The sequence below is a fragment of the Poecilia reticulata genome, chromosome 13 (assembly GCF_904066995.2).
Source record: "Poecilia reticulata chromosome 13, P_reticulata-male-v2, whole genome shotgun sequence".
Classification (NCBI taxonomy): Eukaryota; Metazoa; Chordata; class Actinopteri; order Cyprinodontiformes; family Poeciliidae; genus Poecilia; species Poecilia reticulata.
The window spans coordinates 17,777,864-17,800,009 of record NC_088842.1 but is presented as its reverse complement, the minus strand read 5'-3'; the positions used below and the strand labels follow the sequence as shown (position 1 = coordinate 17,800,009).

The window sequence follows — 22,146 nt, the reverse complement described above, 5'->3', positions numbered from 1 at the left end:
TGTTCCAGGGTGACATACCCATGATTTAAGAAGCCCTGCATACTTGGAAGGTGGTATGAATTTCATTGGCTGGTAGTGAACTCACAGTAAATCTTTTGGTCTGTAATAACACAAGGCCACTTCAAGCCAAAGGACTATAATCAAGAATGAATTTGTTACACGGATGATTTTTTTTTTTACTGTTGCAGCTCAGGACAAACATGGTGATGATGAGATGAACAGTTACACGAATAGCTTGCTACGACAGCGTGACTGTGGAGACACACTCCATCTGTCTCAGAATGACTAATACAAATCACATCTTGGGATTATTTGTGTGGCCTTAAAATGGTTTCAGTTATGACAGGCTGGTGATTCATTGGATTCAGCGTCAACTGTGAAACGTGAAGAAATGTCCTACAGCACCCTCTAGTGTATTTGGAGTTAAACTGTTTGTGAACGTTTGAGTCTGAGGCCGACACGTGGATACAACTGAAGGATCTGAGCATAAATTGTTGGATACAGTAAATAGCAATGCCACAGATTAAATATGGTTCTAGAATACCATTCATTCGTATGGTGCCACAGCAATAAATGGAGAGCGATTAAATACATGGCACAGCTAAATGGAATCAGTAATAATACAACCAGGCATAAAAAAGTGATTTCAAAGTAATACATTCTGTTTCCTAGATTTCAAATCATTGCTAGAGCAGGTTTGCGTGAGGATATGGATTTTTGTATGTCTTTTTCTTAATCGAGTCTCTGTGTTTTTGTGTCTTCCCCTTCATTGTCCTCAGCTGTCTCTTGCCTCCCCAGTTAGGTCCTTGTGTATTTAAATTCTCATGTGTTCCCTGCTCCTCGTCAGAGCCTTGTTGAGTTGTGTCTTGTCTACCCTGCCTTGTCTCTCTTTGCATCTTAGTTCCAATTACTACCAATGTCTGAGCTCCTGGCTTTATTGCTCACCTGTGCTGCCTGGACTTTGTACTCTCTGTATTTTCATTAAAATTATCATTTTCACCACAATCTGGGTCCACCGCATCATCCTCACCATCTACAAACAACCCCATTTCATGACGGTTTCAAATACATAACAGGTCGACGACACCAGTGTTTCTCAATTCCGGTTCTCAGCAGCCACTGCCCTGCATATTTTAGATTTGCTCCTTTTCCAGAACACCAAACTCAAATGACTGCAGGCAATCAAGAGCTGCAGAAGCATGAGTTATTCAAGTTAGGTGTTAGACACACCTAAAACATGCCGTTTTAGGACTGGAATTGAGAAACACTGGACTTTGAACAAAAAATAAATAAAATAAAGATGGTCTTCAAAATAAAAGTTTTAATATTCCATGTATTACATTATTGTAGAAGATGGTTTCACATTTCTAATAGAACGAAAAAGATATTTAAAAAAAGATGCATCTGCCCTTTCAAAATGTGGGTCTCATTTACTATTCAAAATAAATATTTTTTCATGGTTCAATTGCTAAAGTGAGAGTGAACACTATGCTAAGATTGAAAGAGCAGTCCAATGCCTCCAGGAATATGATTGTAGCAGTTTATGATACAGTTCAAACATTTAAAAAGGTCTTGAAATCAGATCATTCCACTGTACGGAAAATAGTCTACAACAGTTACTCTGTAAGAAAAAAACCAAAGACCAGACTAACATCTCCACAGAGATTACGGACAAAGAATTTTGGAAAGATGAGTCCTAAATAATTTGGATACCAGAACAATGGACATATCTGACATAAAGCAAACACAGCATCTACAAAAAGAACCTTGCACCAGCTACAAAAGCATAAAGGTGGAAGTATCATGGTATGGAAATGATTTCCTGAAAGTCCCTGAGCAGGTCACTATCAGAATAGACCATGAATATTACTGAGTAGAAAGTGCTGAAGGAATATGTGAGTCTATCCTTGAACACAATTTACACTGAAGCAAAACTGGATGCAATGACTTTATAATGTACCAGCACATATTCCAATTACTGTATGAGGACTAAAGCAGATTAAAGTCCTGGTCCTGGTCGCATAGAAGTATTTCTCATTGAGATTCTGCAGGGTTACTCGAAATAGGCTTCACAGTTAGAAACACCTCATTTACCTCACAGCTGAAAGTGAAAAGTGGGGAAGGGATTCTCAGACTGGTGTCAGAAATTGTTAGGAGTTACAGTGTCCTCACCTTTTTCACCCAGAATACACATTTCTATAGATATACTTTGTTTGATTAAAAACAAGGATAATATTTTGTGTTTGTAATTTAAATCACCGTCGTTTTTGATGTATGTTTCTTTTAAAAATAGTTTTCATTTGACTACACATGTGGCACTAATTTTAATAACTTCACAGACTCAATATTTTGAAATATATTAAGTGACTCTAATCGGTATCAGGGACAAAAGTAACTAATAATAAGCTTTTCATTCTTCTGAATCTGTACAGAACGAACCCAAATGACACTGCCTCAATCACTCACACATGGTATGAATTGTATTAGGTTATGTTCAACCTGGTCTCATGTCAAACAACAAACAGACAACATCCAAAACAAATCTAAAAACATAAGTTTTGGAAGCTGTTGGAACTTTTACATTAAAAATAGACATGATGAATGACATAAAGGCTTACTTTTTTCACAGAGATGCCCAGTGAATCCAGGTGAGCAGATGCAGGCGCCGCTCACGTGGTCGCAGAGGGCTTCGTTCTTACACAGACACTCCTGGGCACAGCCGTGTCCATAATGACCACTGACGCACTCTGTGGAGCAGAAAGACGGGAACATAAGTATATTTAGAAATATGATAGAAAATTACATTTTAAATCTCAAGCATGAAATAAACACAAAATGTAACACACTTTCCTTGCAATTTGTGTCATGCTGTGTTTGCTATGAAATAAATTTCTAAAACAGTGCAACAGGCAACTCAAGAAAGTTAGGTTAAAGATGCAGTAACAACAGTTAACCCCATGGTGGCAGCATTCACTAAATGTTTTGAAACTCTGACATTATCCCCCGAACTCCAAACTTACTCTCTTCACAGTGGTCTCCGGTGTGGCCTGCTTCACACACACAACGACCGCTGACCGGGTCACAGCCCACAGAGCGATCCTGACACTGACACCTTCCAATGCAGCCTTGGCCCCAAAAACCAGGTTCACATGCTGAACAAAGTTATGCAAAACATACTAATGAATTCCATTTGTTTTTCTTTTCTTTTCTTTCTGTACTATTCTGCCAGACTTGCTTTATTTTTTTTCTATTCTTACTTGTCTCACAATTGTGGCCAGTTTTGCCAGGAGGGCAGATGCAAAGTCCATTTTTTGAGTCACAGCTGGCATCAGGATGGCAAGAACAACGCTCTAGACAGCCAGGTCCAAAGTGGCCTGCAGGGCATGCTGTGTATGACAAGTGGATCATCAGAAAACAGATGAATATATTTCCAAGCCATCATAAGGGTATTGCTTATTTATCTTGTTTTTTATGGTGTGACACATGACAAATCAAGGAGTAATAAATGACTGAGAGGCTTCACCCTCTCAGTATCACTAATAGTGATAGTGGAAGTCAGTATTAGTCAAATGTCTCATTTAAGTTTTTATTGTTGATTATTAAAAAAAAAAAAACATTAATAAGTGCTCCATTGTCAGACTTACCTTCTTGACAGAGATTTCCCATGGAGCCTGCCTTGCAGTTGCAGATACCAGTTTGCTTGTTACAGGAGCCACTATTCTCACAGAAAGGGCAAGAAAGCTGGCACTTCAGTCCCCAGAAGCCATCAGGGCAGTCTGTGAAGCAGAAAGTTTGTTCATGTCAACGTGGAAGGAGTCTATTCCTGCTGGTTAGTTTTGTTAAGCCTTTGGCAGTTTCACACAAATCATTAGAAGGTCAATGAAGAATAAGCTACAAATTAAAAGAGTTAGAAATATCTCCCAATTTTTAACTTCTTTAATCTAAAAGAAGAATAAAACAAAATTGCTGTTTGACAAGATGAAGCAATGCAGAGCTCCAAAAGCCGCCGAGTTCAAAATTGTCTCTGTAAACTATTAGTTAGAGGCAGTGTAACAAAATAAACACCTTCCTGGCAAGAACTTCCTCTCTTCCCAGCAGGACAGTCGCACTCTCCAGTTACAGGATCACAGGCAGCTCCTCCGCAGTCACAGGTCAGACGGCAGTTTTCGCCATAGTTTCCTGTCTGGCAGGCTAACAACAGTTGAACACAAAGAAATTAAAAGGAGGGGTACATAACTCAACATTCGAGGAGCAGCCTTAGAGAAAACTCTGGACAGGGCTTTTTTTATGTGTGTTGAGAAAGAAAGCCTCACGAGAGAACGTTTTAGAGGATGTTTATTTGTTCGGCCTCTGCCAATAGCTTCTGCAGTTGAAACTGAAGTAAATCTTTCCTTTCATGACCTCGCCTGGAACCTAAGTGTTGGAAATTCAAAAACATGATTTACTTTTAATGTGCCTTTGAATAACTCAGCGGGCCTGGCTCTACCTGAGCCTCAATATGGACATAATTTACAATTAGTTTTGTTTTTTCTTTTAGTCCACTTCACAAGATTGTCACTCCTGAAAAATATTCACCACTAAGCATTTAGTTTCAGGAGCACAGCTGTCAAATTCATTCCAAGAAGAATATATTCACTAAGTAAATTTAGGCTTTGTAAATTCCAAGTATTGATCAATTTACTTATTAATCAACAGGATCAGCATTAATAAAAAATAATCAGAAAAATTATGAAAATCATTGATAAGAATTTACGTCAATTTGTGATCGTGTGTGCAAATACATGAGGCATAATATCTCTTCAAAGTATTCATTTTCATAAAGTTGTCTTATTTTGGCACATTTTAAGAAGTCTCAAAATAATTTACAAGGATTTCACAATTCACATGTTAGATAACACAACATAAAGCAAGGCAGAATTGTGAAGCGGAAAGAAAAGGATTTGTGGTTTCCAAAATTTTTTTTTTTTTTCTTTAAATGTGAAAAGTGTAGCGTGCCTTAAAGTCCAGGCCATCTCAGTCAATACCTTGTGAAAACGCCTTTTATTTGTAGCTGATGTTATTCACGGCTGCGTCTCTAAGTGCTTTCTACATGCATTCAAATGTCTACCGATTCTTCTTATTCTTTGCAAAATAGCTCTCAAGTTTGATGAGACGGGGTGGGTGATCGTCTGTGAAGCTCAGTTTCAAAGTCTTGTCTCAGATTTTTTTGATCTTTAGGTCTGGACTTTGCCATAATATAAAGCACATTCATATGGTTTATATTGAAGCATCTGAATATGCTTTAATATAAAGAACTCCATTGTACATGTGACAGTGTGTTTACCGTATCGTACTACATTTTTCACGAGTATTTTGTCAGTCACCATATTTTTTTTGCTTGGCCTATTGTGTTCCTTGGTCTTCATCATGTTGTTTGTTCACTAATGTTCTCTAGCAAACCTCTGAGGCCTTCACAGAACATCTGGTTTTATACTGACAACAAATTAGACACAGATGGACTCTTTTACTTGCTGGGTGATTTCTGAAACTAACTAGTTGCACTAAATTTTATGAAAATATATCAAAGTAAAAGTGAACACAAAAGCACACTTTTCAGATCTTTATTTGCATTTATTCAATTAGCATTTCATCTGTGCTGGTCTATCATATTAAATTTAAATAAAACACAAGGAAGTTTGTGGTTGTAATGTAGCAAAATGTAAAAAAAAAACCTGAATATGTCAATACTTTTTCAAGGTTCTGGATAAAAACAATATCTTCACATGGCAATATATGTCTGCATGCAAGGCCTGTATAATAGAATAGGTTAAATCAAAGTGATTTAATGTCACATTTCTGCACTTTGTTATATGTAAGATCAGCCTTTTTTATATATAATAACAATATTTTGTCTCACCCAGTTGACACTGGTCCCCCTGAAGCCCAGCAGGACATCTTTGGCTGCACACTCCGGTCTTAGGGTCACATGACCCTCCACCTGGACAATCACATGACTGCTCACAGCCGGCACCAAAGAAGCCTGGATCGCATTCTGCATTGGGAGACGGACAAGCAAAATGCAGAAAACAATCATGTTATTCAACTCAGCTCGGCTTTCACCCTGATTTTTTTAAACTCTTTTATGGGACACTATTGGAAAAGATGCATTTCAAAGTAAACCGCATCGATGAAAATGTATTTTCCCCAAGTGACTTGTGTCAAAAACAGATTAGTTTATCACAATAAAGCAAAATCTGACAAATTCAAACTAAAACTGTTTGCAAGTGCATAAATTTTAGGTAGCAGTGAGTAAAGCAGCTATACCTTTCTCACAGAGCAGACCGTGATATGCAGGCTTGCAGAAACAGCTTCCTGTTTTTGGGTCACAGCCGCTGGATTGCTCTTGGACACATTTGCATTCCTTGGAACAGCCTGCTCCGTGGGTCCACTTGGGACAAGCTGAGGGACGGACGGGGTTGTTGAAAAGAAGACATGAACCAAAAAGCATGAATTCAGAGGAGGTGCAATAAAGAATGTCCTCAAATCGGTGCCTGAGTAAAGAAAGCATACAGCTCACTGTATTTATGTTCTGTAACAAAAACTAAATATGTTGGCCGCTTCTGTTTGCTTAAGTTGAAAGGATAATCAAAGAAATATGCAGAAAGGAAACCTGAATGATCAACTTTCACTTTGAATGAGCAGAACAAACATGGCTATGTTATCATAACATTAGATTTCTGTTTGTCTTAGTCAAGCAAATTTTAACACCATTAACTGAACTTTGTGCAAACTCCCAGTTACCACTTACGTTTGAGTGTCTATTTCAGTATTTTCTGCAGCGTCTTAAGCCATAAACTGCTTAATGTAATGAAGCCATTGACAACATTTTCTTGCTTAAACTCAGGGTTCCTCACACATACAGCAACATGCTACCAAATATATGACTGTGAGTACAGATGAACTGCTATGCCCCTAATCACTACAGTTGAATCCTGCCAAGATAGTCCCTACTTAACAACAAACACTGGACTGCACTCCACCCAGTCCCTCTCCACCACTGGCTTCATGTTAGGTGCAGCTGCAGCCTCCGGTTACACCCTCTCCTCCCTCCCAGTGTCCCCACTTGCAGGATGGAGCAGACAGCTGGAGGATTCTGATCATACTCCTTGTGTGCGCTCGCTCCTCCAGTTTGGTCTTTAAACTCTGAAGAACGTCCACCTCACGAAGAGAACAGGGGAAACTTTCTCAACATGTCTATCCGGAGGTTCTGGAGCAGCCCGAAAACACTGGGAGATGTTAACGTTGTGACAGAAGAGCTGAAGAATCTTTACTACAAGAGGCTGCTGCCTATTGAGAAGCACTACTCCTTTCATCACTTTCATTCCCCAAGTTATGAGGATGCAGACTTTGACAACAAGCCGATGGTTCTGGTAATGGGTCAGTACTCGACGGGAAAGACGACTTTCATCAGGTAAGCCTCAAAACAAAAAGTACAAGTAAAACAGGTCAACCGTCTTAAGCAGGCTGCGGGTGTTCTGTCCAAGGCAGATGTTGGTAGCAGGCTATGTCTGCTGAATTTGCAGGTATTTGCTCGAGGAAGAGTTCCCTGGCAGCAGAGTTGGGCCAGAGCCGACCACTGACTGCTTCACTGCACTCATGTACGGAGAAGAGGAGCGAGTCACCCCTGGGAACGCCATCACGGTGGATCCCAAGAAACCCTTTCGCAACCTTGACCCTTTCGGAAATTCTTTCCTGAACAGGTAAGAAAGACAAAGCCTAAGAGAGAAGAAGGTTAAGAACAAGACATCTCTATTTGTCCAGATATTTTGGAAGTTCTCAATAATGATTTATCACCAATTATTTATCATCACTGATATCCAAACATCAATCCAACCTATGTACCCATGTTCCCATGCAGAGTCACAGGAGCACTGGTGCCTCTCTCCAGTGCTTGTTTGGAGACCAGTGAACTAAGATGTAACACCAAATTCAAATGGATTTTTTTCTCTTTGCAGATTCCAGTGTGTGCAGATGCCAAATCCAGTCCTCGAGAGGATCAGCATAATTGACACACCTGGGATCTTGACTGCTGCTAAGCGAAAACTTAGCCGAGGTGAGACAGACTGTTTTCAGCATTGGTGGAACAAATCACTATTCCCCCAGAAATGCTCACACGCACAGTACAGGGTGGATGGACAACACTGCGGCTTTAAGATTCCTTTAGGAGTACGGTCATAGAAACGGCGATCAAGTAGAAAAGACCGGCCCATCATAAATCACTCAGCTGATGTCAGAGGCAACGCAGATGAAAGACGTTAGTGAGGAGACAAGCAGGGAGTAACTGTGCAGCCGTTGCTTTGTTTTATAGACACATTTTTCTGTGGGTGTAACAGTAATGGCTAGAAACCAGTGGGGACCACTGGGACCTGCTGCTTGCTCCTCCACGCTGTAAGGCTGCATGGCTTTCCCCATTAGCTACGCTAATGAAAACCTTGTGTTTTTCTTCCTTATCCTAAGGCTATGACTTCCAAGCAGTACTGCGCTGGTTTGCAGAGCGTGTGGATCGAATCATCCTGCTATTCGACGCACACAAACTGGAGTTCTCCGATGAGCTCACCAGGGCCTTTGGAGCTCTGTACGGCTACGAGGACAAGCTGCGCGTGGTTCTCAACAAAGCTGACAGGGTGGACTCGCAACAGCTCATGAGAGTGTATGGCGCCCTCATGTGGTCGCTGGGGAAAGTGTTCCGAACCCCCGAAATCTTGCGGATTTACATCGGGTCGTTCTGGTCAGAGCCGAGGCAGAGGTGCTACCACTACAACCTGATAGAGCTGGAGGAAGAGGATCTGCTAACGGACATAAGGAACCTACCACGCAATGCCGCAGTGAGAAAGCTGAACGACCTGGTGAAGAGAGCACGTTTAGTCAGGGTAAAAATACTCACTCGTATTTTAAGGTTGATATTTATAAACTCACCTGGTGTTAAGGTGACCAGAAGTTTTCATGCCGTTATGACTACATTTATTCTGATACAAGTGGAGGTAAACATATATATGTATTTGTCACTGTAAATTAAACTTTTTTGTCTATTTAGATGACAGGAAATCCACAGTAAATAAAACCGAGTCCACCATTTTCTATGTGCTCAACAAAGACTGAAGAAGTTTGTTTTCAGTTCATGATGAACAAAACAGTGACTTTAAAGTTAATGTAACATTTATGCTCACAATAAGTGCACATAACCTTCTCATTTGCTCCTTTCTTAGGCTCATGCACACATTGTTAGCCATCTAAAGCAGGAGATGCCAACAATATTTTGCAGAGAAAGCAAGAAGCACAACCTGATCTATGAGCTTCCTGTTATTTTCACCAAGATTCAGCAGCAGCATCGAGTCCCAGCTGGTGACTTTCCTGACTGCAACAAGATGCAGGTCAAACAATTCTCTCTGACGTTTGCATGAATGAAAAGTTTCGCGTGATTTTTCTGTCTTATTGCCTTTAGTGAATTCTCACAAGTTTGCATCCATTTTCAGGAAAAGCTTTTGGGTCAAGATTTTTCAAAGTTCAAGACTCTGAAGACGAGCCTGATGAACTCCTTGAACAAACTGCTAACCACTGACATAGCCAGTCTGGTTCCTTTATTCCAGCAGCAAGAGCAAAGGAAGAAATCGCTACCTGCCGTGTTGGATGGTGAATTTTTGGGAACGTTCCGGCGCGATCAGTTCAAGGGAGATCCATTTAAGGAAATGCTCAAAGATGATGAGGTCAGCGAAGCGGATTCCGACGAATGGGCTGTGGAGAAATACAAACCTAAATATGATGAAATCTTCTACAACCTAAGTCCACACGATGGCAAACTCAGTGGCACCAAAGTCAAAGAGTGGATGACGACCACTCATTTGCCCAATTCGGTACTTGCTCACATCTGGAGACTGGCAGATGTAGACAGGGATGGGATGTTAGACAACGAGGAATTTGCTTTGGCAGTCCACCTGATTGAGGGGAAGCTGGACGGACACTGGCTGCCCAGAGAGCTTCCTTCCCACCTGGTTCCGCCCTCGAAGCGGCTTAGCACATCAAGTGATGCACCAGTATAATCTACTTGTCAGAATCAAAAAGACTGAGGAGACATTACATGTATAATTTGTACAAAATATTTTAAGCAAACCTGATGTTACTGACTGCGGGGCCCATAAAACAGTGCAGTGTTTTATATATCCATAAACTTATCACTGTCCATTCGAGCAGTTATCAGATTTTGTCCTCTAACATAAAGTGTGGTAAATTTATTAAAAACATTTGTATTATTTTAAGTTTTACAATATTTCGTCATTGCAATACGCTTTCTAACCAACCTAGGTGGCAGAAACGACCATATAATCCCAGAGAGCAGAGGCAGGCTCCATAAAGTCGATGGCAGGGTCCTTTGTTGGGGCAGTTGCACTTTCGTCTGCAGTTTTTTCCAAAATAGCCCCTCGGGCAACCTGAGTGAAAACAGTGCCAGAGAACTTGTTAGATTTAGATTTAGAGATGACTCATAAGTGGACTTAATTTTATGTATCAACTTTTTATGTGTTAGTTTATTTGGAAAGGATTTTGATTAAGTTTCAAAAAGCTGGGACAGAGTATGTTGACGCCTGTCTGTCCCAGTTTGTTTATGTACTTTCCAAAAAAAATTCTGGTTCCAGAAAATTCTGAAATCTTTTTGTCCTTTTTGTGTATGGTGCAAAACTTTTACTAAAATCTTTGCACCATGCCCTTTTTCTTTACTACAAAGAAAAAGGGCATGGCCCTTTAGTTATAATATGGGCCATGTCATTTGCTTTTCAGTAATATATCCCAGCAAAACCTTCAGAACAAAAAAAAAAAAAAAAAAACATAATCTCAGCATTTTGTGGTTCCAAAATATGAGAATACAAACCGTCCTCGCAGAACTGGCCATTTACCCCGAGAGGGCAGAGACACTTCCCAGTCACAGGGTCACATGAGCCTCCATTCAGACAGTGGCACATGCCGTTACAGGATTTCCCGTAGCTCCCCTGATGACAAGCTGGAGACAAACAATGCAAAAAATCATCCTTGTTATTTTTAGATGCAAAACTAAACAATGGATTAAAAGAAGGAGACTTTGCTGCCACGAAAACATAAAACAAGAACTACAACACGTTTAATGTTAGGAAGTGGTCAGCGACTGATCCTGTGCTCATCTGAGGTTCCTATGCTCACAGGCGTCATAACCAAACGAGCAGGATGTGTTAAAAGAGCAACATTCCTACAGTGCCCGCTTTAACTCCACCTCACACTTTCCTCGCGGTTCTTTTATGTCTCCATCAGGAAGATCGCTTAAGACAAACTGAAGAAGCACAAACGTCATGACTTGTGATGACAGACAAGCAGAGATTTCCTGCACTGAATTATAAAGAAATACGAGGTACAAGAAATACGATGTGAGGAGGCCGGAAAGGAAACGTGTACATTTAGAATTGCAACTAGTTCACGAATGTGATCATGCAGTATTTAATACAACATAGTTGAGTCTGCATCTAAACACCAGCAGAAAGTTTCAAGAAGTGACAGACAGATTGCTTCTAAATGTACTTATCCCTTATGTCCTTCTGCCTCGGACCAAAGACAGCTATTCATCACCGCCCTGAATCGGAACAAAGGAATCTCTTTCCTTACCCAGTAATGGACATCCTTGACCTCAGGCTGTAGTCTTGCTGTGGCTCCTGGCCACACTCCAGCATCGGATAGATTTATTCACTGGTCCCCTTGTGTTTTGGAGCACATAAATAACCCCAGACTCCCACTCTAAAAAAACGACAGGGGTTGATCCATGGCTCTGGATCGATGAATGCTGTGAGCTATCTTGTCTCTTACTAACAAACAAAAATAATGCTTCAGGTCGTTCCACAGACCTGGATGATGAAATGTTGCTCGTAAAAACCAGGCTGAGTGTATGTGCTTTAATCTTGCCAGTGTAGCTGATTAGGGTTGTAAAACATTTTTGCATGCTTGGTAAAATATTTTCTCAAGCAAATTCTGTGTATATTCAATTTAAGCATAGTTAAAAGATGTTTTTTTTTTTACAATATTTTTTTATTTATCCAGCATGGCTTGAGTGTAAAATGTTGCAAGTGCTTTTATTATTTTAAAAGCTCTAATTTAAATTCATTTAATTAGATATAATGAATTTATTTTGGAAACTACATTATGACAACTAGTGATTAAGAAGAGCATTTCAGGTCGAACTATGTTGCAAACCTGCTTTTTTTGCTATCAGTCACATAACAAACATTTAGACATTTAGCATAACATTATTTGTACTCTTGGCAGATTCAGAGTTAAATTAATCTTTTCATTTATCCAAATGTTTCTCCTGATTGGAAATAATGTCAAGGTTTGGAGAGGCCCACCTTCCAAACATGAACCTCTTACGAGACATTTCAACCACATCAATAAAGATAAATTGTCAAAATGCCAGTCGAAACATTCAAAAAGCTCCTCAGCACTTATAAGAAGGGTTTTATTGTTGTACAGTTGCATAAATCATTTCCAACTTGTCATTTCTTATTAAAATATTGATACCATAAATGTTTAGACACTTTTTGAAAATCAATGTTACTTCATAATTGTGTGCCTCATTTCCAATGTGAAACAAACGTCAGATTGGAAATGAAAGAAAATTACATGAAATTTAAACCAGCTAGGGGTATTAATATTTGTGGCCTTGATTGTACCTGCACAGATAACATTGTTTTGTTGAAAATATGTCCAAAAGTTTACATGTTTAATACACATGGATCTTACTTGGTGTACAAGTGAAAGTTTTCTTGACAACTAGAATTGATCTCAGGTGTTTATTAGATGTTTTCTGAGTACTAGCCTGACCGTTGCCTTCCTACGCGATTCCGCTCGACTCCAATTAAACTTAATTTCTCTGGGTGAATTTCACCCAGGCCAGTCAGCAGACAGAAGGAGCAGTTGTGAATGATGAATTTTTGCACTAGAACCAACTTTTTTTCTAATGGAACAAATAGAACTCTGATGCTATCCAGACATAGCATAGGGAGTTTACACCAGAAAGAAAAGAAAAGAAACTACCCTTACTCTCGTTGCAGATAACTCCTGTCCAGCCAGGCGAGCAATCACATCGGTCCTTGTTTTCACTACATGCTCCGTTCACGCAGTCGTCACAGCTCATGCTACAGTCATCCCCAAAGGAGCCCTCTAGGCACACTGAAAAGGAAATGGTAAACTCCAAATTACTTTTCTTGTCCGTAGATTTACAGAGGGGGCAATAAAATAGTATTGATTTGATCAGACGTCCCCAGAAGTCTCATCATTCACATTTCTTACTGTACCTATGGAGCTTTCCAGTCTCAGCTCTCCCCTGTGCTCTCTGTGGATCTTTAATTCTTCGTCAAGGTCACTAACATGACGACTATCATCATCATCATCAGTGCTGTGGCGAACGTGCAGGGCTGCTGTGTAATGCACGAGCTGAGGAGCCTTTCGAAACAGCAGGTCAGGCAGTCTGTCGGCCTCCAGCCCTTCCTCCTCTTCCTCTTCCTCATCTTCCTCTTCCTCATGCAGCTCACCGCCATACAGAGCTGAACACACGCATGGCAAAGCGAAGCTCAAGAGCAAAACTTCCATTTACCTGATTTGATTTGTCACATTTTTGCTCGCTGATGGTTACGACGCTGTTGGTTTCTCACAGATGCAAGCGTGCCAATCCAGATCCAAGCGGAAGCCCATTCGGCAAAAGCACTGATAGGTTCCCAAGGTGTTGACGCAGTAGTGTTCACATCCTGAGGTCTCTGCCAGGCACTCATCAATATCTAGAAGAAGACAAAAGAATTAAAAGTACAGGCCCTGCCATGGCACAGGCAAAGTATTGAGGTTGAAGCTAATCTGCTATGCATAAATTCAATAGCATGCATCTGGAGCACATTTAAGTAAACTTTGGCTACTTCATGAGTAATATGCTCTGTTTTCCATTCTCTGGGATGAAGTAGCCTTCAAAGGGCTAATTTCTGAACGAGTTAATAAGCATGCATTGGAATTACAACCCAGCTGTTCTATAAAATAAAAAAAAGACAACAACAACAACAAAAAAAACACCAGATAGGCTAATCTGCTAACAATCTTGCTGCACTCTCACCTTCGCAGCCGCAGCCATCTGGGCTCAGTCTGTGGCCTGCTCTGCAGCTGCACTCATAGCCACCAGGGTAGTTTCTACAGAGGTGGCTGCAGCAGGACTCCACACTCAAACACTCGTCACTATCTAAGGAAAGAACATGTTTTAAATGTTGACTAGAGAGACAGCAAACTAGAAACTGGAATTGGAAAACTTCAGAGAATAGCAAAGATCTTACCTACACAGGTCCTCCTGTCTGTGTCCAGCTGGTAGCCTTGGTTACAGGAGCATAGAGGGCCATTGGTGGCATGCTCACAATGATGAGAGCATCCCCCATTGTTCTTCTCACAGCTATTTACAATCTCCATCTCAATGCCTGGAGGTAGGAGCACCAAAACCGCAACATGAAACGGCCATAATTAAAATGTGCAACAAATGACCAAACTTGCTTTTGGAGCTCTGCTTGGGTCTGATTGTGACTTAATGATTGGGGAGATTTTGGAAGCAATTTGTTTTCCAGATACCAAAAGAAAAAAAACAAACAAACAAAAAAAAACCATTCACTTATTCCCAGAAAACAGCTCAATGTTTTTTCAAAGCACCTGAACTGTTTCTAGAAGCAGTAGAGACACAAAATTGAAGTACAATAACATGCAAAAAGTTAATTGTGCATAATATTTGTATTTCATCTTTTTTCAGATTAGCTCAGCATTTTTTGCCACCAATTCTTAATTGGATTTAAGTCTCTATCTTGACTGAACTGGATTATTTCAACAAATAGCTTCAAACTACTCCACTAAAAGGTCTGGCTGCATGTTTAGGATCATTGTCTTGCTGGAAAGTGACGTTCTGCTTCTGCCTCACTCTCAAGTCTTTTGCTGCCACTAACAGGTTTTCTTACAGTATTGCTATTCATGATCTCTTCAGCTCTACTAGCCTGTATGCGCATTTGTCCTTTTCAGTTTTTGATTTGTGGAACAATTTGAAAACCATTTATCATGTTCCTTCCACTTCAGTACTACGTGACAATTTATTGATAATCCATCGCATGAACTCCCAAATAAATACACTGGAATTATATCTCTACTGAGGTAAAATATGGTAAATGTCCAAAAGCATTAATACTTTTGTAAGGCACTGTAAACACGTTTCAGCTCAAACAGTTAGCATTTTAGCTCAGTGGCACTCTCCATATCACAAGACATTTACTGCGATTCGTTTCTCTGTTTCTACTGTGAAGAACTAAGAAAATAGAAAAGAGACAAACACAAAGCTCTAAGCTTTTTTACATTTTCTCAGGGAATATTAAAGCGCCAGTGTCTTGACTTACGGTAGCACTGCTTGCCTTCGGCACCGAGTTCAAAACCAGGATGACACACACATCTGAAGGAGCCCGGCATGTTGACACAACCATGGGAACACTTTGCATGACCAGAGCTGCACTCATCAATGTCTACAGGAGACAGACAACAGCTGGTAGATAAGGATGTGAAGGTATGCATGTTTAATCTCAGACATACCAAGTGGAAAACCATCACAGAAGTCAACATTTGTAGGCTTATTCTTTCAAAATGCAATTTGCTTCACACAATTCACCGAAGAATGCCCCGTGACGATTTTGAGACAAAGCAAAACAAACACATGCTGACAGTCAAGAATCTGATATTTGTGTTCGTCTTCACCAACAATTTACTGGAATCAGTCCATGATTCTAACCAGCACTAGCAGGAGCAATGAAAGTAGAAGTAAAAAATGAGACAAAATATTCAACAGATAGCTCATATGAAGTGACAGAGGGAGTAGATTTACTGAATATTTGGAACAATACCTGACTATTCTTTGTATGGAAAGGAATCCTTTGCCTCATCATGCTCTGCATCAATTCATAGCTGCAGGGGGGACGTTTCATAACCACTTTGACCAGCCCGTGGTTTAAAGTCATTTTCTATAATGAACTCATACTCTGCAAAGATATTTGGTTATTTCTCTCCAATAAGTTTGATCTACCAACAACAGGTCACAGTGAGTTATTGGATCAGGGGGTCGGATTATCCATAAGGCAACTAACCCGAATCTGAGTCTCAGTCCATGAAAATGGGGTTTAATATTAATTAAATAAAATTACATGTGAGATTTAACATGTATTGTTTCCAAATCTCCTGATTTTTTTTAACGGCCTAGAAATAAAGTGACACACAATGATTAGGCGCATGGGTACAAAACGGTTTGTTTGTGAATACAGTTTGATTAAAGTCTGAAACTGCAATCCAAACCGGGCTATCCAGATAAAAACAGGATGCTATGTCATTATAAAATCCAGAAGAATATTTTTGAAACTGGTTGTTGTTGAGTGTTTACATCTGGAGGCCTTTTTGTGTTCTGATAGAGCCGGATGACAGTAGAAGTGGAGGTCTTCATTACTGTTATTAGTTACATGAGCCATAGGGCATTGTCTCCAGTGTAATGTAGAACAGCTGGTTCCGTTTTTTTCTGATTTGTAGCATTTTAAGTATGAAATGTAATATGCATTTATGTGTTTGAGTGAATGTGTGTAAACAGATCTTCCTTACCTTCACAGTTTTTTTGGTCTCCAGACAACATAAAACCAGGACGGCAGCTGCAATTTGCTTTGCCGCTTTCAGAGTTGCAGAACTGTGCACAGCCTCCATTCCTCTCCTTACAGGGGTCCCTCACTGACAAACACAAACAAATAAACAAAGCTTACACACAGTCTATAATGCTGGCATACACAACCTCACAGTTCATAAATGGGGAAAAATCCCAAGTAGAACAGATTTAAAGTTATGGTTTTACTATGAACAAACATGAAAGATTCAAGGAGTACGTGTTCTTTTGCAAAGCACTGCAAACGAACTGTCTGCTTGCGACAATGAAATATCTTCTGACAAGATCACTTACATTCACAGTGTCTCCCATCTCGTTTCAGCTGGTAGTTCCTTCTGCACTCACATTTGTACTCCTCGTCTCCCCCGTCCACACACTTGTGCTCACAACCTCCATTCAAAATGGAGCAAGAATTTACAGCTAGCAAAACAGAGACAGAGTCATGACGGGTAAGAAAGAAAGAAAAAAAAAACGGCAAAACATTCATTGGTTCTGTTATCCAAGTGGAAATGAAAATGTAGTAAAAACTTCTCTAATGAAGGAAGACAGGTGAGAGCAAAATTATGAGCTTCCTAAATCAGCCTTCAGACCTCAAACTCATATATTTGTGGAAAACACAAGGGAAAATGCATAAAACTTGAAAATTACATTCAGTGCTCCTGCAGTGGTTACTCTAAGGTAATTTCCATTTCTGTATGACATGCCAAACAGGAATACTAGTCATATGCCTGTTGGGTGTTCTCACCATAAGCAAGATGACAAAGACTGGTAGTAAAACTGTAAGTAAAATACCATTCAAAGACTGATTACTTTAGCAGATACAATTAGTTCCCCCTATGGCTCCCTTACAAATCTGAGCATTAAGGATAGCTATAACACTGAAAAAAAAAAGTTTTCTTTTACTGCTACAAATATAAAATACATATTGCTGGAGAAATGTTATGTTACTAATCATTTAATATAATTACATAATTATTTATCACATCATTACATTTATGTTACTTCTGTTTCACTTATTACCTTATATTCACATTGATAATCATCTCCCCATATATTCATTTACCTATGTTACTCATCATACTAATTATCATTTAGCATTTATTGATCACAATTTTTTTTTTGTTATGACTCATCCATCCATCCATCCATTTTCTTCCGCTTATCCGGGGTCGGGTCGCGGGGGCAGCAGCTTCAGAAGGGAGGCCCAGACTTCCCTCTCCCCAGCCACTTCTTCCAGCTCCTCCGGGGGAATCCCAAGGCGTTCCCAGGCCAGCCGAGAGACGTAATCCCTCCAGCGTGTCCTGGGTCTTCCCCGAGGCCTCCTCCCGGTGGGACGTGCCTGGAACACCTCACCAGGGAGGCGTCCAGGAGGCATCCTGACCAGATGCCCGAGCCACCTCAACTGGCTCCTCTCGACGTGGAGGAGCAGCGGCTCTACTCTGAGTCCCTCCCGGATGACCGAGCTTCTCACCCTATCTCTAAGGGAGAGCCCAGCCACCCTGCGGAGGAAACTCATTTCGGCCGCTTGTACCCGTGATCTCGTTCTTTCGGTCATGACCCAAAGCTCATGACCATGTTATGGTCATGTTATGACTCATTTATTGTTTATTTTATGGTCATCTAACCTTGACATTTTCAGACAGTCTAGCAACATTTGTCTGTACAAACTTCATTGTAACCTTTTGATGACTTTTGCTAGCTGTGACTTTGTTCTGACTCTTTAACGTTGCAGAAAATGATTGTTTCCCGTGTTGTATAGCAAAGAGCCATTGCGTCAGATGCTTTTACAGAGCAAGCTTATCCAAAGACACAGGCTGTGAATGTGAGGCACTTTCTGTTGTCAGAGAATGAGGTGATCTTACTGAGTTTCTTAACTCATCCCATCCCCTCCTTGATCAAGTAAAAATCATTTAAATTAACATTTGCGAGTATCTGATCTGATTTAGTCTTGAATGGTTCCTGATACTCATTTTTCTAATACTTGAATTACGTGACAGCTATTTTAATTTCAAACCAGTTCAGAATTTGTCTGTTTCACATTTTTTGGACAGCAGCAAACATTGGAGATTAATAACAATAATCGCACTTCCAAAATATTTTTTGGCTGGTGATTTTCAGGCTGGTGATTTTCAGGCTGGTGATTTTCGCAAAACTCCTTTTTGCAGTGTCGTTTTCTTACCGATGCAGGTTCGACCATCAGAGTGCATACGGAATCCCTCGCTGCACTCGCAATGATAAGAACCTGCCGTGTTGACGCAAGTTTGTTGGCATCCTCCATTGAGCTCATCACACTCATTTATATCTGAAAAAAATATGTATATATCAAAAACACATTTGGTTGTAGACATACTTTTAACAAGCCTTCATAGAAGAATCAAAGCATTCATGAAGCATGTCTATTTTCATGTAAAACAGCACAAAAACGAAATACCACTAAAGAGTAAAGTTCCACTTAAACACATGAAATCATGAGTTAAATGATCAAAAACATAAAATATACAATTCAGACAGGAGACAGGGATTCTCTGTTTTATGAGACCTAGTTTATTTTCTTATTAGATATTTGGTTCAAATATCTTGTCCATGCAAAAAAAACAGAGCTAAAGTCCTCCAACAAAATGAACCCTCAGTAAGTTTAATTCTTATCCTCTGAGCTTTAATCAAGTTTGATTCATTTTTTATCTTGATCATCAAGACACTCTCTTTTTTGAAAACACTCGTTTTATTCTATAAGTAAGATTTACTTGGTCTGACTAAGTTTCTTTGGGTCAATATTAGATTGCTTAACATGTTGTGTGTGCAGTATGTGTGAAATCTCTTGTTCCTGAATGCATTCTCCTGGGATGGCCACAAACGACTGCATGTGTGTTAGACTTGTGCCTCTGATCCATAGAGACAGAAATATGTTGTCAAGACAAAATACCTGAATGTTATAGTGAAGAACCATCAAACTTCACTTCATATCTGAACAACACATCCTCAAAAGCATCGTCATGGCTGTCATCTCCTACTATGCAACTTTGTGGATGATAGTGTACTTGAGTGCACAGAGAGCAAAATTATTATCAGCTCTCTGGAAACCTCTGATGCTTTGAATAAGCATTAATACTTCCTTGAATTTGTTCACAAATTAGCTCAAGCTTAGACAGATTGGATGGCAATCACTAATTTTAAAGTCTTGATCTAAATCCTGCAGTGTAACTGAGGCATTTAGGTTTGGGTTGCTGACCTGCCAGAAGTTAAAGCTCTATAGAGTTGTAACCCAGTATGATTATTACCCTGTTTTTTAGCTCCATTTATTTTTCTATTTTCCTCTGACTCACATTTGGCCACTTTTACATCTCCTAGGAGAGAGCACGATCAATAATTATAGTTTGTGAGCAGTGAATCTCTGCGGCTCCTCATGAGTTACTGTGGGATTCTTGACTGCTTCTCTGATTAACACGCTCTGTCAGTTTAGGTAGAAGGCAATGTATTGGTAGGCTTACAGTTGTCTTCTACCTAAACTGACTGCTTTCATTATCAGAGTCAGGGAATGTAATTTACATAAACGGGGTGGGTTTCAAGCATCACCATGGAAACGTGCGTAAAACAGTCGATGTAGATTAAAAGCTCCTGGAAGCTCACATCCTGAAGAAACAACGTCCAGGAACCCACACTTCAAATACTCGTACTAAAATAAATTTGCAGTGGCTTTGTAGTTTATTTAGAAATAATGTTAGAATAACTAAAGAATGTGTGTTTGGCTCTTGTAGACAATGCTGAAAGCATAAAACTACAGACGTGAGAGGATTTTAGTGGGAAAGATACAATGGCAGCTTTTCACTGCTAAGTGCCTGGGGGAGCAGGGCCGAGTGCAGCGGTGATGGTGTCGGGGGTCAGAGGTCATGAGTTCTGAATGGTGTCGTGTGACACCATCAGGGTCAAAGCTGAGATGCTGAGACGGCACGTACAAGTGGACTAAGCAGGGGATTGGAGGTTAATGCAAGCTGCATAAAGGTGCCACATAGGAAACAATTTGAAATCTAAATCCTGCGAGCCAAAAAATATGCTTGAAAACTCAGACTATGTGCGCAAAAAAAAGACAAATATAACACTAAGGATTTCTTAAGAGACTGAAAATAGATTTGTAAAACAAATTCAGTAGTAAGAAACTTCTGCAAAATATCCACACAGGATATGTTGTATTTACTCAAAAAGAAAGAGTAAATAATATTCGTAAAGAATGGCAGAGAGCATTTAACACATTCTATCTTTGGGTTTTGTTGCATTCAAATCCCTAGCAGTCCATCTTACCGGTACAGGCCTTGCCGTCTGGCCCCACTTTGCTGCCGTCAGGGCATTTGCAGTAGTAGCTCCCAATGGTGTTGCAGCAGTAACCCTCACAGCCGCCTTCATCCACTTCGCATTCATTAATGTCTGAAAGGACAGGATTAAAAGCCAGGTTCATTTACCGTGCACATTCTACATGTACTTCCCATCCAGCTTGTTCTGATTTGCCTATTCTAGGAGTCAGATTAGTCCTTTGTAAATTATTAAAGTCTATTGACTGGGATAAATAAAAGAAGAAAGAGGCCCGCTGTAAGTTAAACAAGATGTTTTGCTACCTGTGCTGACTGAAAGCTTTCAGCAAACTTCTGTTGATATTATAAACAGACTACAAACACTTTGTGAATTTTCCACATGGCCCGTTTTGACAAACAAGGAAGTGTGTCTGATCAAGGCTTCTCATCATTTTTGCTGCAGTACAAGACTTAAGCCCTTATCTTCCTTACTGTTTGCTATCGTATAATACCATAATTGTATTTCAACATTAATCTGAAGGGTGCACTCTGTTTTATTTCAACTCATGAAAAGGGCAAACCGGTTAGGATACATCCTGCTTTTTGCCTAGACATACTGTCTTTGAATTCACTCGTTGAGACAAACATCTTTGCAATAATTCTAAAAATATCACTGAATATGAAAAAGTTTGCATTAATTAAAAGTAGGAAGTGTGTCTTACATTTCAAATGAAAATATAACTTTGGAAATGACTGTGATTAAGACTAAACTGTATCAGCATATTCAGAAATTGAAGGCATGCATGTTGCAAAATGTTATATGTGTATTAATAACATATTGTGGTATATTCATGGTACAATAGTATGGAATATTTACCACAATAAATCATTTAAAACAATGATTGATAAAAATGTGTTGAATTCTACAAGACCTCAGAAGCTAAGGATGGGTCGCCATGTTTGTTTTTCAGGCCACACCCACACTTAGTTTCTAAAGGCAAGCAGGTTTGTTTGAGTCGTTTGGTGATAGTTTTTGCAACGCATAAAAAGTTCAAAGGATTATTGCACAGTAGCTGTCTTTCTGGACCATTGAATTAAATTGGAACATGTTATTTG

General features: G+C 39.8%; 2 protein-coding genes across 3 annotated transcripts in view; one reads left to right on the top strand and one right to left on the bottom strand.

The window, feature by feature from the left end:
• Positions 1 to 22,146, bottom strand: part of egfem1 (EGF-like and EMI domain containing 1) — a 46,702-nt gene that overhangs the window by 15,670 nt on the left and 8,886 nt on the right. For both annotated transcript variants that reach the window (XM_008425378.2, XM_081614953.1), the window contains 19 exons: positions 21,044 to 21,166; positions 18,927 to 19,049; positions 17,042 to 17,167; positions 16,693 to 16,815; positions 15,453 to 15,575; positions 14,361 to 14,498; positions 14,147 to 14,269; positions 13,701 to 13,823; positions 13,344 to 13,592; positions 13,090 to 13,218; positions 10,901 to 11,029; positions 10,335 to 10,463; positions 6,304 to 6,438; positions 5,897 to 6,031; positions 4,066 to 4,191; positions 3,645 to 3,776; positions 3,258 to 3,386; positions 3,021 to 3,152; positions 2,619 to 2,747 (listed from right to left, as the gene is read on the bottom strand). In XM_008425378.2, the coding sequence (XP_008423600.2) occupies positions 2,619 to 2,747; positions 3,021 to 3,152; positions 3,258 to 3,386; positions 3,645 to 3,776; positions 4,066 to 4,191; positions 5,897 to 6,031; positions 6,304 to 6,438; positions 10,335 to 10,463; positions 10,901 to 11,029; positions 13,090 to 13,218; positions 13,344 to 13,592; positions 13,701 to 13,823; positions 14,147 to 14,269; positions 14,361 to 14,498; positions 15,453 to 15,575; positions 16,693 to 16,815; positions 17,042 to 17,167; positions 18,927 to 19,049; positions 21,044 to 21,166 (2,556 nt within the window). The remainder of the gene's footprint in view (positions 1 to 2,618; positions 2,748 to 3,020; positions 3,153 to 3,257; positions 3,387 to 3,644; positions 3,777 to 4,065; positions 4,192 to 5,896; positions 6,032 to 6,303; positions 6,439 to 10,334; positions 10,464 to 10,900; positions 11,030 to 13,089; positions 13,219 to 13,343; positions 13,593 to 13,700; positions 13,824 to 14,146; positions 14,270 to 14,360; positions 14,499 to 15,452; positions 15,576 to 16,692; positions 16,816 to 17,041; positions 17,168 to 18,926; positions 19,050 to 21,043; positions 21,167 to 22,146) is intronic.
• LOC103474429 (EH domain-containing protein 2-like) lies at positions 7,121 to 10,301 on the top strand. Its single transcript, XM_008425377.3, has 6 exons — positions 7,121 to 7,450; positions 7,563 to 7,739; positions 7,995 to 8,092; positions 8,497 to 8,909; positions 9,246 to 9,410; positions 9,513 to 10,301. The coding sequence occupies exons 1-6, from the start codon at positions 7,230 to 7,232 to the stop codon at positions 10,074 to 10,076; spliced, it is 1,638 nt and encodes a 545-aa protein (XP_008423599.1). The 5' UTR covers positions 7,121 to 7,229; the 3' UTR covers positions 10,077 to 10,301.